The 13,869-nt window shown below is 39.9% G+C and overlaps 1 protein-coding gene across 1 annotated transcript; it reads left to right on the top strand.

Moving 5' to 3' along the window:
• The first annotated feature begins 4,228 nt into the window (after positions 1-4,228).
• Positions 4,229-13,513, top strand: MINAR2 (membrane integral NOTCH2 associated receptor 2). Its single transcript, XM_036403800.1, has 3 exons — positions 4,229-4,393; positions 12,225-12,470; positions 13,293-13,513. The coding sequence occupies exons 1-3, from the start codon at positions 4,229-4,231 to the stop codon at positions 13,470-13,472; spliced, it is 591 nt and encodes a 196-aa protein (XP_036259693.1). The 3' UTR covers positions 13,473-13,513.
• The last annotated feature ends 356 nt before the right edge of the window (positions 13,514-13,869 follow it).

The raw sequence follows: 13,869 nt of genomic DNA, 5'->3' as shown, positions 1-13,869 counted from the left end.
TGCAAGTCCATTTTATTGCTTTAGATCCTATCATCATTCAGAGGAGCAGTACAGACTGAAATACCCTTTTGGTCAGAAAATTATAAGAACATTCTGAAAATGTACCCAGGCTATGGTTTGAGCCACAGCATGCCATGGGGAGGGCAGGCATGTTCCAATTTTCCATAGACCTGAGTGGGAGCAGGCAGCCCTTTCCAGCTGTGTTCAGGCAAACCATAGCCTTCTAGACTTATGCAGGCATAGACAGTTCAGAGTTTACTGGGTTTTTTTTTGTTTGTTTTTTTTTTTTTTTTTTAATTTGTTCTTTCTTCTTCAAGGACAATCCCTCTGCATTAATATGTTTTCCTTCCAGCCTGATGAATATGTAACATTTCAACAAATGAGTGTCAAATCAATCAAGTTCAGCTGGCATGTAAAGGTGAAATTCACTCTTGGCTCCTAAGGGCTACAGTAGGCCTCTCTGCTAATTAAATACCACTTAGACCCTACTTTGTCGGATTAAGTGGGACTTAAGTGGTACATAGGGATTGTGCTAGTCTGGTGCACAGCAGGTTTACTTCCTCCTCCCGCTGGTCAGCTAGAGTAGTGACCAAAAGTTACAAGAGCTACCACTTCTCATAACTCTCTTAAAGAAATACCTGAATTTTAATAGCATTGTCATTTATTCTGAAGGAAATTGCTGCTTTGTTCTGGAGGAAGTGGGTTACATTTTGGGTTGTTTCAGGTTTTTTCCATTCAGTTTTCATTATCTTCTTTAGTGACAGAAAATCAGCCATTTGCATATTCAAAAAATACACTAAAAATAGAAAGCTTGCCTGCATCATGAGACCAATAGAGACCCTAAAACCTAACAGACCAATTATAAAAAGAAAATTAAAAGCACTCCGAAAGAATTTAAAGATGTTTGTAAAAAAAGATGTGCAAACTATTAGAAAGGGAACTTGAAATACATCCAAAGCAGGAAGCTGAAAAGGGAGACGTTGGGGCCATCTGATAACACAACTGTGAAAGGGACACTGAGGAGTGATAAAGTGGTGAAAGAGAAATTCAGTGAATTACTTTTGTTGGCTTTTCCAGGTGAAATGTTGCAGGGTTCCTTATAGCAGAGATGTCAGAGAAATTGGATTGAGGTGAAGGAAATGTGCAGGAAAGTAAGACTAAATAAATATGTTCAATGCAAACAGTATCTAGGGTTGCAGTCACCTGAGACTATTGGAAGAACACAACTAGGAAATTGGTGTCAGAGCCACTTGCCATAGTGCCCCAGCTGTTATTGCTAAGAGTCAGTCTGCCAGCCTGGCAGACTGCTGTGTAATTCCTGCCTGTGGAAAAGGCAACCCCTTGAGCTGCAGATTGCCATAATAGCCAATGAAAAAAATAAGATCCCCGAGCACCTGGATAAGTGTGTGCTCTTGGGTGAGAGTCAGCATGGCTTCAATTGTGAATGGGACAAAAAGGATCTGCTGGACACAGAAATCTCTGACAAAGTTCAGCATTACAGGATGTTCAAGAAACTTCATTCACACAGGACTACAGGAGCAATCTTTATGGCTTGAAAGGTGATTAAAGGATTGGAAGAAAAATGATCATCTTTCAGGATGGAGAGAAGTCAGCGGTATGGTTCCCTAAGGAGTTAGGGTTTTTGGCATTTTCATCAGTGGCATGAGGAAGAGTAAAAATTGAGTTCTCTGTCTAGGCAGGTGCCATAAAGCTCTTCTGGTTAACTCCTGCCTCAATTGTCAAGAAACAAAAAACTGAGTGATTGGACAAGACATTAACTGAAAAATTTTGATGCAGGTATGTGTCAAGTATTATGCCTATAAAAATAGCCTGAACCATTCCTATGAGACACTGAATTTGCAACTGGCACTCTCAGAAGTGAAGTTACTAGCCCTGTGAGAGTTACTACTGCTATGAGAATAGCAGGGAAAAAAAGCACCAGAAACTGATGGATGTTTTCAGAAGGAAAGATATAATTTTTCTCATTTTTGGAACTGGTGTAACCAGAACATGAGCATTGTATTCATTTATGGTTGCTGTATTTTAATGAACAATGTAGTGGAATTACAATGCAACACATTGAAAATAAATTAGCAAGGAGATAGACTAGGTGGCTTACAAGATGAGATTTAAAATGTTGATAATTCAAATTGAAAAGAAAGAGACTGAAATAACTATAGTTTAAACAATCCTGAACGTGATGGATAAACTGTATGGGGAGCTCTTAAAACTCTGCAATACTACAAAAAGGGCATCCTTAATATGGTTAATATGGAAATTAATTTAAAAGACATAAAAGTAAGCAGTTTAGGCAGATGGTCATGAAGTTCTGAATCTTGCTTTTGGTGGAGGTACTCTGAGAAGAATTGAAAAACAGACAGTTTTATTGACAATTTATAAATAGATAATAAAAGGCCTGGAAAAGATACTTCAGCACAAAAAAAAAAAAGTGTGGCTTCTGAGAGAGTAAAAGAATGAACTGCAGAAAGTAGCAGGGTGTACACTGACTCCCTAAACAGCATCTTGTTCTTGTCCTTTTCAAAAAAAGTGATAGATCCTGGGATTGGAGAGGTCTGACTTAATAAGATACCTTTTATGTTCTTATGTCCAATGCATTACTGTTGGTATGTAAACTCACACAGACACACACAACATCTTATGCAACAGTAGCACAGACAAGCCCTGTGTTTCTAGAGATGTTGGAAAGTCTATGTTTTAAAAGTCATGGCTGCATATACCCATGTATTTTAGAACACAAATTATTACTCTCTTTGTTATTACTGCACAGGGAAGAAGTGAGAACTATGTGCCATGGTAAGTCCAAAACAGCAGCTTCATGGTAATACCTATGGTACACTGGAAAGGTGTATTAGTGTTTCAGGGCTTCATTAAAGTGGGGAGATAGAGTTGTAAAGGTAGCACCAGGTTCCCCAAAAGCATGACAAAAGAGTCACTACTGTCTCTTTTGTGGCTGCTCACAGATACTTATATGAGCATCTACTTGAAAGGTGCTGTATTAATAATTTTAAACAGATATGCTTTAAAATAATCTCCAATAATTACATGCAAGGAAACATCATGAGCTTTTAAAGTCATAGGTTTTACCTACATGTATATCCAACTATTAATTTTTACTTTCGTATTTAAAAAATGTTTTCCTATTATTTTGTTTCTATATTTCAGCTATTTTGTTTCAGCTATTTTTTGTGTGGTAAATAGATTTTTTTGATTCTGTGGTCAAAGTACAGAGCTAAATTTTTTGTGATGCCCTAATTCTCAGCACATATTTGATTCAAAAAAGGTTTTCCTGGATTTCAAGCAATGACCTTTCAAAAGCTTATCCTCTGTAGCAATTTCATCAAAATGAAACATATCCTAGAAAAACATACATATTTTAAGAAAAGGTTAAAATAAGAATGAGGAGGTTACTTTTGCTAGTCATACATAGAGGCCATAATGAGAAGGGGAATTTCATTAGCTGAAAGTCAAAAGGACTTAAGACGCATAAAATGATGATGAAAATATCAAATCTCAGAATAAAATAATAAAAGTGATGGGACTGAGACCATTCCATTCAAGTCAATTACAGTGAATTTTTCCACGCATTTGAATGGGAGCAGAATCAATTCCCTGAAAAATTCTGTTATCAATTACTTGAAACAATCTAATATTTCCCAGGGTCAAGAAGAATTTACTGTGAAAGAAATCCTTGACCCTAAAAAAAAGTGCATGTTATAGCTGTTGTGGTAAATGGTACCAACCCACACACCACAATGGAGCCTCTTGGTACTGCTGCAGAAAAGGAAGACTCGCTTTGACGGGAAGCTGCTTTTAATTTTCTCGGGGGAAAAAAATGTTACTTTGAAGTATTGTAGGCTTGACATTTTTGGCAGATAACTTGAGGAAGTGCTGGTATGCATTTAAGTGTCTTATGCATCTACTCACTGGTACTCAGTTTTAATGAGCACATATGTATCTATCAAAATAGACCTTGAACCTGAAAACTTAAGCCAGGCACTTAGAGAAACTTGTCCTGTCTGCTCTGCCACTTCTAAACAATCTTTTATCATTGGTAGATGATATAAGTGAGCCTGATACCAAACAGGGGTCAGATACAGTTTCAGGAAACTGTCGTATCCTTCTTCACATCATTAATAATAGAAAGAGCATGCACAGCCAGGAAGCAGAAGCTGGGGCTGTTTTCATTATTACTCTACAGCACAGAAACATGGACCTCTCCGTTTTGCCAAACAACAACCATCCTGATAAATTCCTGCAACTGGAGGTTAAATCTTTAGTGAAAAACTCTGCCTTTTTACCAGCCAACTGGGCAAAATTCCCAGAAGCAGCTTTACCTGGAGTGCAGCGGTGGCACAACAGGATCTATTTACAGGTAAGGTCTAAAGGAGGCTGACATGTTCCTGATTTTTCTACCTTGTTTTAAAGATCAGGAGAAAAATTACATGATGGTGACAGTTCAGCAGTAGTTCAGCTTCCTGCATCTCTTAATCGGGATCGTTAATATTACTGTGAATTTTCCCATGGACATCAGCAAGGATCAGGCTCCATGAGAATAGTAACTTTCTTCAGGGGGGGTCCGCAGACATTTTTCAGTGTATTAGGATTTCTATTGCTCTTTGTAACATTTTCATTGCATTTTCCAGAAAGTCTACTGAAGTCAAATACCACTTAATTGTATTGAAGCTGTGTGTGAAATATGCTCTCTGAAGTGAGAAAAGCCCCAGATTTAAAACTGAAAGTGAAGTGATATCCCTTAAACTTGATGAAAAGGCACATGAGAGGGACATTAGAAATACTTGCTACAAATGTATATATCTACATAGCTCACCATAACTTCCTTTTTATTTTCCTTATTTTTTTTCCCCTCATTCAACTTTGGCCTTCCCGGTATACTGAAAGACAACTGTTGAAAGTGGGAAACATGCTGACTGCATTAATCCAGGTTATTATATAGTGGTAGCAGCAGTTTCTTGGTAAAAATGTAAATGTGCACTGCCTAGCAGAGGCCCTGGAGCTGGCGGAGGAGAAGTTAATGTCTGGATCCACAGCAGTACAGCTGCATCAGCTCGCACCCCTCTGGGCCCCACTTGCTGCTCCACAGTGCTCCTTCCCTGCTGCCCAGGGAGCCCCTCGCCTTTCCCCACCCCTCGCATGAGCAAAAGCTCTAAGGTCTGGTTCTTGTCAAGGGATGGAGACATACGTAAGTGGTTGGGGGTGAGGGGAGTGATGGAGAAGGGTCTACATTCTCAGGATCCTTAGTATGGGAATCTGATTCCCCAGAGAAATGAGGACTAAGAGCCAAAAAAGCTTGAACCTGGGGGAAGGGAGAAGAGTGATGCTGAATGTCTCCCATAGCTACTTCTTGTTTCACTTCTCCCTTTTCAGACATGTCTCCCCATCAGCTCTCTAAACCCCTTTGCTCCCTCTCAGAGTCCATTCCAATCCTCTTCCAACTGCAAAAGTCCTCCCCCCGTGATACCTGCTTCCATCCTCCCCCCCATTATATCCACTTCCATGATCCCCCCTTACTTCCCCTAGCTTCTTCCCTGCCCCAGACACCCTTCCCTCTGCCTACTCCACCGCCTCCAGCTACTCTGTTCGTGTTGTATAATCTTTGCTGGCGGCTCCCCAAGGAGAGCTGGGGCGGGGAACACGCGGTCGCCCGTAGTGTCCCACGCAAACAACCCTAACCAAGGGACGGAGCCTGAAGGATCCCAAACCATAGGGGATGGCGCAATGCTGGCCTCACCCCCTCCCCCTCATCCAAGCCCCTCTTTTATGCAGGAGGGAGGCAGCCACACACAGAGCCTCCGCAGCAGCAGGGATCCTTCTCCCCATTGTTGTCAATCAGGACGCGCTGTCACCGAGCCAGGGCTGCAGAGCTGCGGGAGGATTAAAAATGTGTAGGGAGCCCCGTGCTTTTTGACTTGCGCTCTGCTTTTTTGCCACCAGCGAGAAGGTTTTCCTGGAACTCTGTGTCCCAGCCCGGGATGGCTGTTACAAAGGAAATGTCTGTACTCACCATGACTCCAAAAATGGAGTTTGCAAAGTGGTATTATTTTATAAGTGTTAAACCTAGGATACAATCTAAACTTTTTAGTGTAGTCATTAGAGAATTCAAACTGTTCAGATAAAATTCACTGTGCCATTCTCACTCCCTTACGAGCTTGCCTTCTTTTTCTCCTTTTGCTGACAATCAAATAAAGGGAAAAGTACTGATGAGTTCCAGACATTACAAGAAACACGGTGGCACAGTGGAGAACTAATGGTTCAGGAATAACATATTTCAGTTTAAGATGAGAGAGATAATGGGGTTAAGGGTTAGTTAATTCAGAAATGGAAAAAGGGGGGATGGGAGGAGGAGAGAGAGAATTAATTTCAGAATATGTGCATGATCTAAATATTCCTAAAATCATTAAACCTTGAGAGTAGCCTAAATTCCCTCTTTAGAAGTTAATGTTCTCTAAAGAAACTAATGCTACTCTGGTCTCCCTACGCAAAGTGACTGCACAGTGGTATGTTTGTGGTCTCTCCAAACTTTTATTATGAGATCACTTAAATTCAAAAGCAGTGAAGTGCTTATGTGTTTTCTCCACCTTTAGGTTTTAAAATTTGTTTCCATTATAAAAAGCAGCTTCATGTAATGACAGAAAACTCCTGGTCTTTCTCCTCACTTTCCTCTTTGGTATCAGGCAAACTGAACAGCTTCTCCGTTTAGCATGTACTTTCATCATCTACTTTGACTAAAACAAACCATAAAGCAGTCCAGGAATTTTGGCCCTTCCTTGTGAAAAGCAGCATAAAAAGCACAGACTTTCTCCAGCAAATGTATCATTGCTGACCGCATTCTGCTCACCCTGACAATTTCCAGTTCTGCTGGACTCTCTGCCCCACAATGTGTTTTAATGCCCAGCACACACCAGACGATTAATCTTCCATATCTGTTTCTCATGCATGTCTTCCCTGTAGTCAACCTGGTAGTTTTCTGCAATTCTCAGACTTCTCTTTCTTGTTTATATTTCCCATTTCTCCCCCCTATTTTTGGAAGACAGCAGAGAGCATTCAGTCTCAGCAGCATGCTACTTCTTGGCATGGTGTTTTTTTGGCCTTACATATGAGTTAATGCCTGTGTCCTGTCCTTGCTTGTTTCTCAGTATACCAGGACAAGAGGGTTTTTAAAAATCTGTAAGTTAGGTGCCGGTTGAGAATCACTTCTTTGTCCCCTGGCTCATACGTGCATTACATATTTCCACTCTCTCCCTTACTCTTCCCTAGACATCTGCAACTGGCCACAATAAGAGCCAGCTGCAAGGTTTGCAGGAGCTTTGGTCTGAGACTGTACAAAAGTTTTTATATAATGCTCTCACAGCCCTGCAGAGCTGCATTGCCAATGACAGATAAAACAGCTTTTTAAACTAAACAATTCATTAGAAGAAGTAGTCTCAATAATGCACAATTTAAATAGTCCATATGAATATTCACTTTTGTCTAAATATTCCTGTCACTTTGGCTGAAGTGTTTGTAACCATCTACTGCTCTCTTTCCTGCCCATGTCTGGTGGCTTTTCAGTTTTGCAGTACCTGAGGCTGCCTTAATGTCTCTGACAAGGAATCCAGATCCCCTTGATTTCCTTCTTTGAGAAAAGTTTCATGTCTGGAATCATAGAAAGGTTTGAGTGGGAAGGGACATCACAGATCATCTGGTGCCAACTCCACTGCATTATGCAGAGATGTCTTCCCCTTGAGCAGGTGTCTTCAGGCTGGCTTTGAACACTCTCAGGGATAGGGCATTCACAACTTCTCTGAGCAACCTGTTCAAGTATCTCACCATCCTCACAAAGAATGCCATCCTTATAGCTAATCTAAACCGGTCCTCTTACAGTTTAAAGCCGTTTCCCTTGTCCTATTTCTATAAAAATTCTCTCTCCAGCTTTCTTGTCAGGCATCTGTATGTACTAGAAGGGTGCTACATGGTCTCTCTGTAGCCTTCTCTTCCCCAGGCTGAACAACCCCAGCTCCCACAAATAGGAGAGGTGTTTCAACCCTCTGATCATTGCAGCCTCGTCTGAACCTGCTCAGGCTTCTCAGGAACCCTTGATGTGAGCTGTCTGCCCTACTGTCTTTCCTATCTCCTTATGCCCCTTCAGTTAATCCTTACCTTCCCAACTGCTTTTCCATTGCATTTCCTACGAGATGTGATTTGTTGAACGAAGCTCTCAAGTGCTAATATTCTTCATAACAAAAGAGCTTTTAATTTTCCAAATGTCTAGCCATACCTATACAGTTGATACACAGGGATTCTTAGCTACACCCTAGAAGTTGTTTGCCTTCAAAATATTTCTCTATATCAGAAAAACGTCCTTATGAGTGTAGGGAGGGTCCTCCACAACCTCTTACAAGGCTTTTGCACAACAGAGGGTCATATTATTAAACAAACCACTGTCAAATATAATGACCACCCTTCTAGTACCTGTCATTAGGATTGAGAAGGCTGTTATGAAACAAATCCTGTAGTATTTGGTGGCTGTAAGTTTCTGTAGGACTGCCTTGGTTAAAACTTCTATTTGTAGTAGCCCATCAACAGCATTTCTTACTTCCCCTGAGCATCATTGCCAACATCAAGTGGAAACTGGGGCTGGCCATGGGAAGAGAAACTGGTTCTGTCTGGAGGGAAAGGAAAGAAAGGCTTGAGTTCCATGAAGTATATTTCCTTAATTTTTTATCTGTCTCTTTGTTGTCTTCTTTCAGGTGGATGGGCTTGAAACCAAGATCTAGCCTTAACTGTTGATGTCCTGGGTTTTGTGGGTGATACCTCATATCACAGCCTGAGAAAATAATGGTTTGGCTCTTGGGTTGTTCAGTGCTCTTAACAACAGTAGAAGTGGGAACAGAAGGATGCAGTCAAGATAAAAATGAGATAAAAATGTTTCCTAGTAATAAAGACTAAATTATTATTTTAGTTATGTGTATTGTAAGGTATGCATAACTTGCATTATAAAATAATCAGCAAGAAAAAAACATGGAACAGGCACATGTTGATTCAGTAATGGAACTAACATCAACCCTCTATAGATCTCTGGGCTTTTCACAGAGTACTAGCACTTGCATGTGACAGCTCTCTGAGTCTGTCAAAGAAGAACATACTCTTCTCAGTGAAAAATGAGTTATTAACCAGTTATAACAGTGTTCTTGCTCATGAGCTATATGTAGATCAAACACAGTTATGTGTTTGCAGAGTTGAGCACTTTTCATCTTGTTAAATAAGTATTTCACAAATGTATTTCATCTACAATTTTTAGTGTTCTCCATAACTACTGCTTCTTTGAGTATTCACTATCCATTTCTTCCATTCAGTGAATAATAACATAAATTGCCTTTGATTTGTTCTGTTCCAGCTCATTCACACTGTCTTCCTATATTCAGTGTATATAGTATGAATTCTCTAATGGATATTGATACCTAAATTTACAATACTTTTCTCTTTCTTTGAACATTTGCTGCATGAGTCAGAGTCTGTGACAAAAGTTGGGAAGTGTTTCGAATCTTAAAAGAAAATGTAAAAAGGTAGCTTTTGCAACAATTAATACTAGCAAGCATATTTTGGTTATCTAATCTTATGTTTCTCTGCTTCTAGAAATGCATATGTTTAATGCAATATTTTTCATATTTCTTTGTATGATATCTTAGTCTTAAAACTTTTGGGGTTTGCATGTGATTCCAGCTTCTGTCCTTACTTTTCCCTAACTAGTCTGTAGAACATATCTATCACAGAAATTTTACAATCAAACATCTGCTGTACACAAGTACATTCTCCCAGTTAGCTTGTCATTTCAATATCTATTCTCTAAAATTTCTGCCAACTATATCTTACCCCAAATTCTGGTCCAGCTCTCATGATAAAACCTGGTTGCCCCTCCCAATCTGTTCCCTCTCTTATGTCTGCTCCAAGCCACCACACTCTCCTCATGCCCATGAAAAGAAAGGTACTCCAGACAGTAGGGGAAAAAAATTTTGCTACAAAGCACTGTTTTTATGAACAAATTTTTGCATTGTGCCATCTATTCCAAGTTTTGGAGGATTTTATGGAAAACAGCTTTGAAAATTACTGTCAAGTCACATTCTTTTCACAACATTTTAGCCTAGGGAGACCAATCAACCCCTGGTGAGACAGTTCGCGTTCTTCAACAAAATGTTCTCCAAGTTCAAATATTTAGCAAGCCTGAGGGAAGAGTCATTAAGGTCAATGACAAATCTTAAATAAGAAATAAAGTAAATAAAATAAAATGCAGTCAGAAAGAAAAGGCAGTTCAAAACACCAGCTCAGCTGAAATCTGGCCAGTACAGCCCAGAGGGCTTCAGTGCCAGCTGTAACTGCAATGCAAAGAGTAATATTATCAGGGGATGTGTGGAGGCTAAGGAACAACATGTGGAAATTATGAACTAACAGAAGGATGGGAGGTCGCTGAGGATCCACCCGCCTACTAATAGCAATTATTGATGGGAAACATGCTTAGTCACTTCTGCAGGATTTAGTGATAGGAATGCCAGCATAATCCTTCCTCCTAGAGATTCTTAGACAAAGTCTGTTGTTTTCTCTTCTGCAGCTTCACTTTCTGAGGGAAATCAGTCCTGATGCTTCCTTCCACACTTGCCTGCCTCAGAATAATGTATATGAATCTATACATGCACACATGACACTGCAGTCATTAAGTAGGTGATGGCACACAGGAGCTGATTTCCACTGAAAATGGGTCCACCAGCCCACAAAGCGAGCAGAAAATTACTCAAGCAGAAGAAGCCAACAGTTTGCTATCATCTTAGGGACCTTCACTGACTTGAGGAGGTGTCCAAGAAGTTCCCAAAGCCAGTGTGCAGGAGGTCAGACGCCCTGAGCTCCCACCAGAAAGGTGAAAGGAGAAGCAGGACATGCCCAGCACTTTTGCAGTTGAAGTCCATCCAGCCTGGGGTACTTTAATGTTTGGAGATCTCAGTAAAAGTAAAAATTCAGGGAAAGTCATCCTTACATGGAAGTAAGTTTCTCAGGACCTGTCTTCTTCATTGGCTGTTTACTATGCGCACTTTACGTTATGGGCATTGTGCAGCAGGTGCTGCCCATATCTTTGTGATTTCTGAGAGCAGGAGAGAGGTGGGGATTGCCCCCTCCCAGCATACCTGACACAGGACCACTGGGTCAGGCCAAGGCTCCCCTTGACTCAACATAAAGTTCCTAAGGATAAAAGTACTTGTGAGGAGGGATGAATATGCTCTGTGTTGGTTCTAAAATCCTAAGAAATGGGAGAGGTGTTAGTATAAGGCAAAGGCTTTGCAAAAAGCAGGTCTCTTAGGTAGCTGACACACTGTGGTACCACAGATCAGTACCAGGTTAATTGAAAGTCTTGGGGACAGAAGGTTGGGACAAATCTTGAATAGCTTGGACTAGAGAGTCTGATTGCATTCCTCCAGGCAATTACAGATTGAAAAGTATCATAACTACTATTTTACAGAACCCTAAAGAGGCCCTTAGTGCTGTTTTAAGAGGCAGCTTGTGATTTCTCAAAAAATATTATCCCACCAGGGCTTTTATTCTTCTTCCTCCCTTGACACTCACATGTTCTAAAAGGTCTTATTTAACAGCTTTTGTTATTGGGAGAATGCTCAGAAATTTAATTACCTCAGTTGAATGAAGAGTCTCTTCAACATCCTGACACTCTTGATCTAGCATTCAAGAGTGTGAACAGAACTGTGTAACTGTGTCACACCCCTGCTATCAGAGATGCATTTCCAGTTGAGGTTTTCACTTACACACCAGTGCCCTTGTGATCATTCTGCTTTGCCCTTTCATCTTTGCTCTTGCATCACACATCCATGGCTTCCACCAGAACCATAATGTTCTACTGCAGCTCTCCATAGCACTGTTTCACCAAAGCAGAGGTCTTCTTCCAGCATGCATTGTAATGTCAGTTCACATTTGCAAAAGAATTTAATGTTCAGATTGTATCCACCTGCTTTCCCCAGAAGGAAGAAATCTGTCCAGAGCGAGCAGTCAGGCTCCCTTGCTGTAGAAGTTTGTCAGAAGGAGAAAAATGGTTGCATGTTCAGTTTTAAAATGATTCTGTTATATTATAAGTAATAATTCTGGAAAGGGGCCTGTATTGTATGTAATGCAAATGAAAGCCAGGTTCTGATCTAACTTGTCTCTTACAGAGAGAAAAGAGAACTGTCACTGAGCTGCCAGGCTTAGACTTGAACATAGTCAGTCAAGAAATAATAGACAAATCACTGGGGAAACACATTACTCCCATCACCCTGAAATCCACAATCAAGAGCAACCCACTGTACAGTGATATCCATGTGGATGATGACTGGGAGGAGAAGAAAAAGACCCCTTCCTGGACTGTGCAAGACTATGACAGACAGTCACTGCACTCTAACTTGGCCAGCCACATAAAGGTAATTGGCTGCTGTGCTGAGTTTGAGCTAGTGAATTGGTGTGATCTGTATGGTGCGTGCATAAACCACTGTGCAGCCCTCTTGATCTTTAGGTGGGATTACAGAAGTAAATATGGAGGTATTTTCTGGTACAGACATGACACTAACATGAGTGTGATCAGGAAAGAAGTCTACATATCTAGTGAGATTCCAGGAATTTCAATTTTACAGTACATGACATCTGATGAGAGAAACTCTTAAACCACAATGCTGTACAACTCAGCCTCCCTGTTTACATAGGGAAGAGCTACAAATGCGGCACTTAAATACTATATAGTCACTTTATAACTGTTCATAGCAAAATTCTGTTATCAAATTACATCTGTTTTTCTCAGCCTCATCCACACTATACAGCTCCTGCCTCCCTGTGGGTTGGCACAAATCACTTCCAGGATTACTTTAGTTTTTGTTTTGGTTTGGTTTGGGATTTTTTTGCTGTTCCATTTTTTTGAAAAAGGAGTCAGAACTCTGTTTATACAGCATGGCATCTTTTCTTGAGAAGACAACATGGTTTGTTCTGGGTTTTTAAACACATTTCAATGGCTGGTGTCCTACTTTTGGTTCCTGGATGAAAAGTATGGTTTTAATTTTCCCCAGTGGAACATTTGCAGCATCTGGAAAGTAGCACAACCTACATTCAAGTGAAAGTGTCTTGCATATGTGTTGTGATATCTTAAATTCATTAATCAGTGTCTGATGATAGCCAAAATATTTCTGCGTATGTTCTAATGACTTTGTGTGTAAAAGAGAGAAACTGATTTCATTTTCTGATCTTTCTTCTAGGAAAATCCTAATGATCTAAAGTTCTGGATGGGGGATATTTATACTCCTGGGTATGATACCTTGTTAAAAAAGAAGGAGCGAGAAAAAAAACATTCAAAATATTGCCGAATCATTCTGCTCATGATACTAGCCATTTGCATTCTAATTACTGTAATCACACTTAGTATTTTACTTACTTAGCTCAGCCAAATAATGATGATTTTTTTAAATAAATATTTTTATTAAATTATTTCCTTCTGTGGTTTTATTTGAATTCCATTTTTTTGGTCACAAACACAATTCATTTGACATCACTTCTTCAAAATATTCCTGTACAACACAGAGAATTGACCCTGAAAAGAGACAAATATTCTGTGCATGCCCGAATGTCTCCTTACAGGTATAATTTAAAAAGAAAACTATATTCTATCTTTTTTAGTGCCTTATTTAGTCTAGTGATTTAAATCAGTATGTGTGGTATGTTACATATAGAGAACCAGCTGACTATTTGTCCTAATAAACACCTACTACACCCTTTGTCTTTTTATGATACATATTTTTAGAATATAGAAAAGCATTATAAAGCATCATTCAAGAT

Source organism: Molothrus ater, chromosome Z, assembly GCF_012460135.2.
Source record: "Molothrus ater isolate BHLD 08-10-18 breed brown headed cowbird chromosome Z, BPBGC_Mater_1.1, whole genome shotgun sequence".
Taxonomy (NCBI): Eukaryota; Metazoa; Chordata; class Aves; order Passeriformes; family Icteridae; genus Molothrus; species Molothrus ater.
This window is presented reverse-complemented; position numbering and strand designations above follow the sequence as displayed.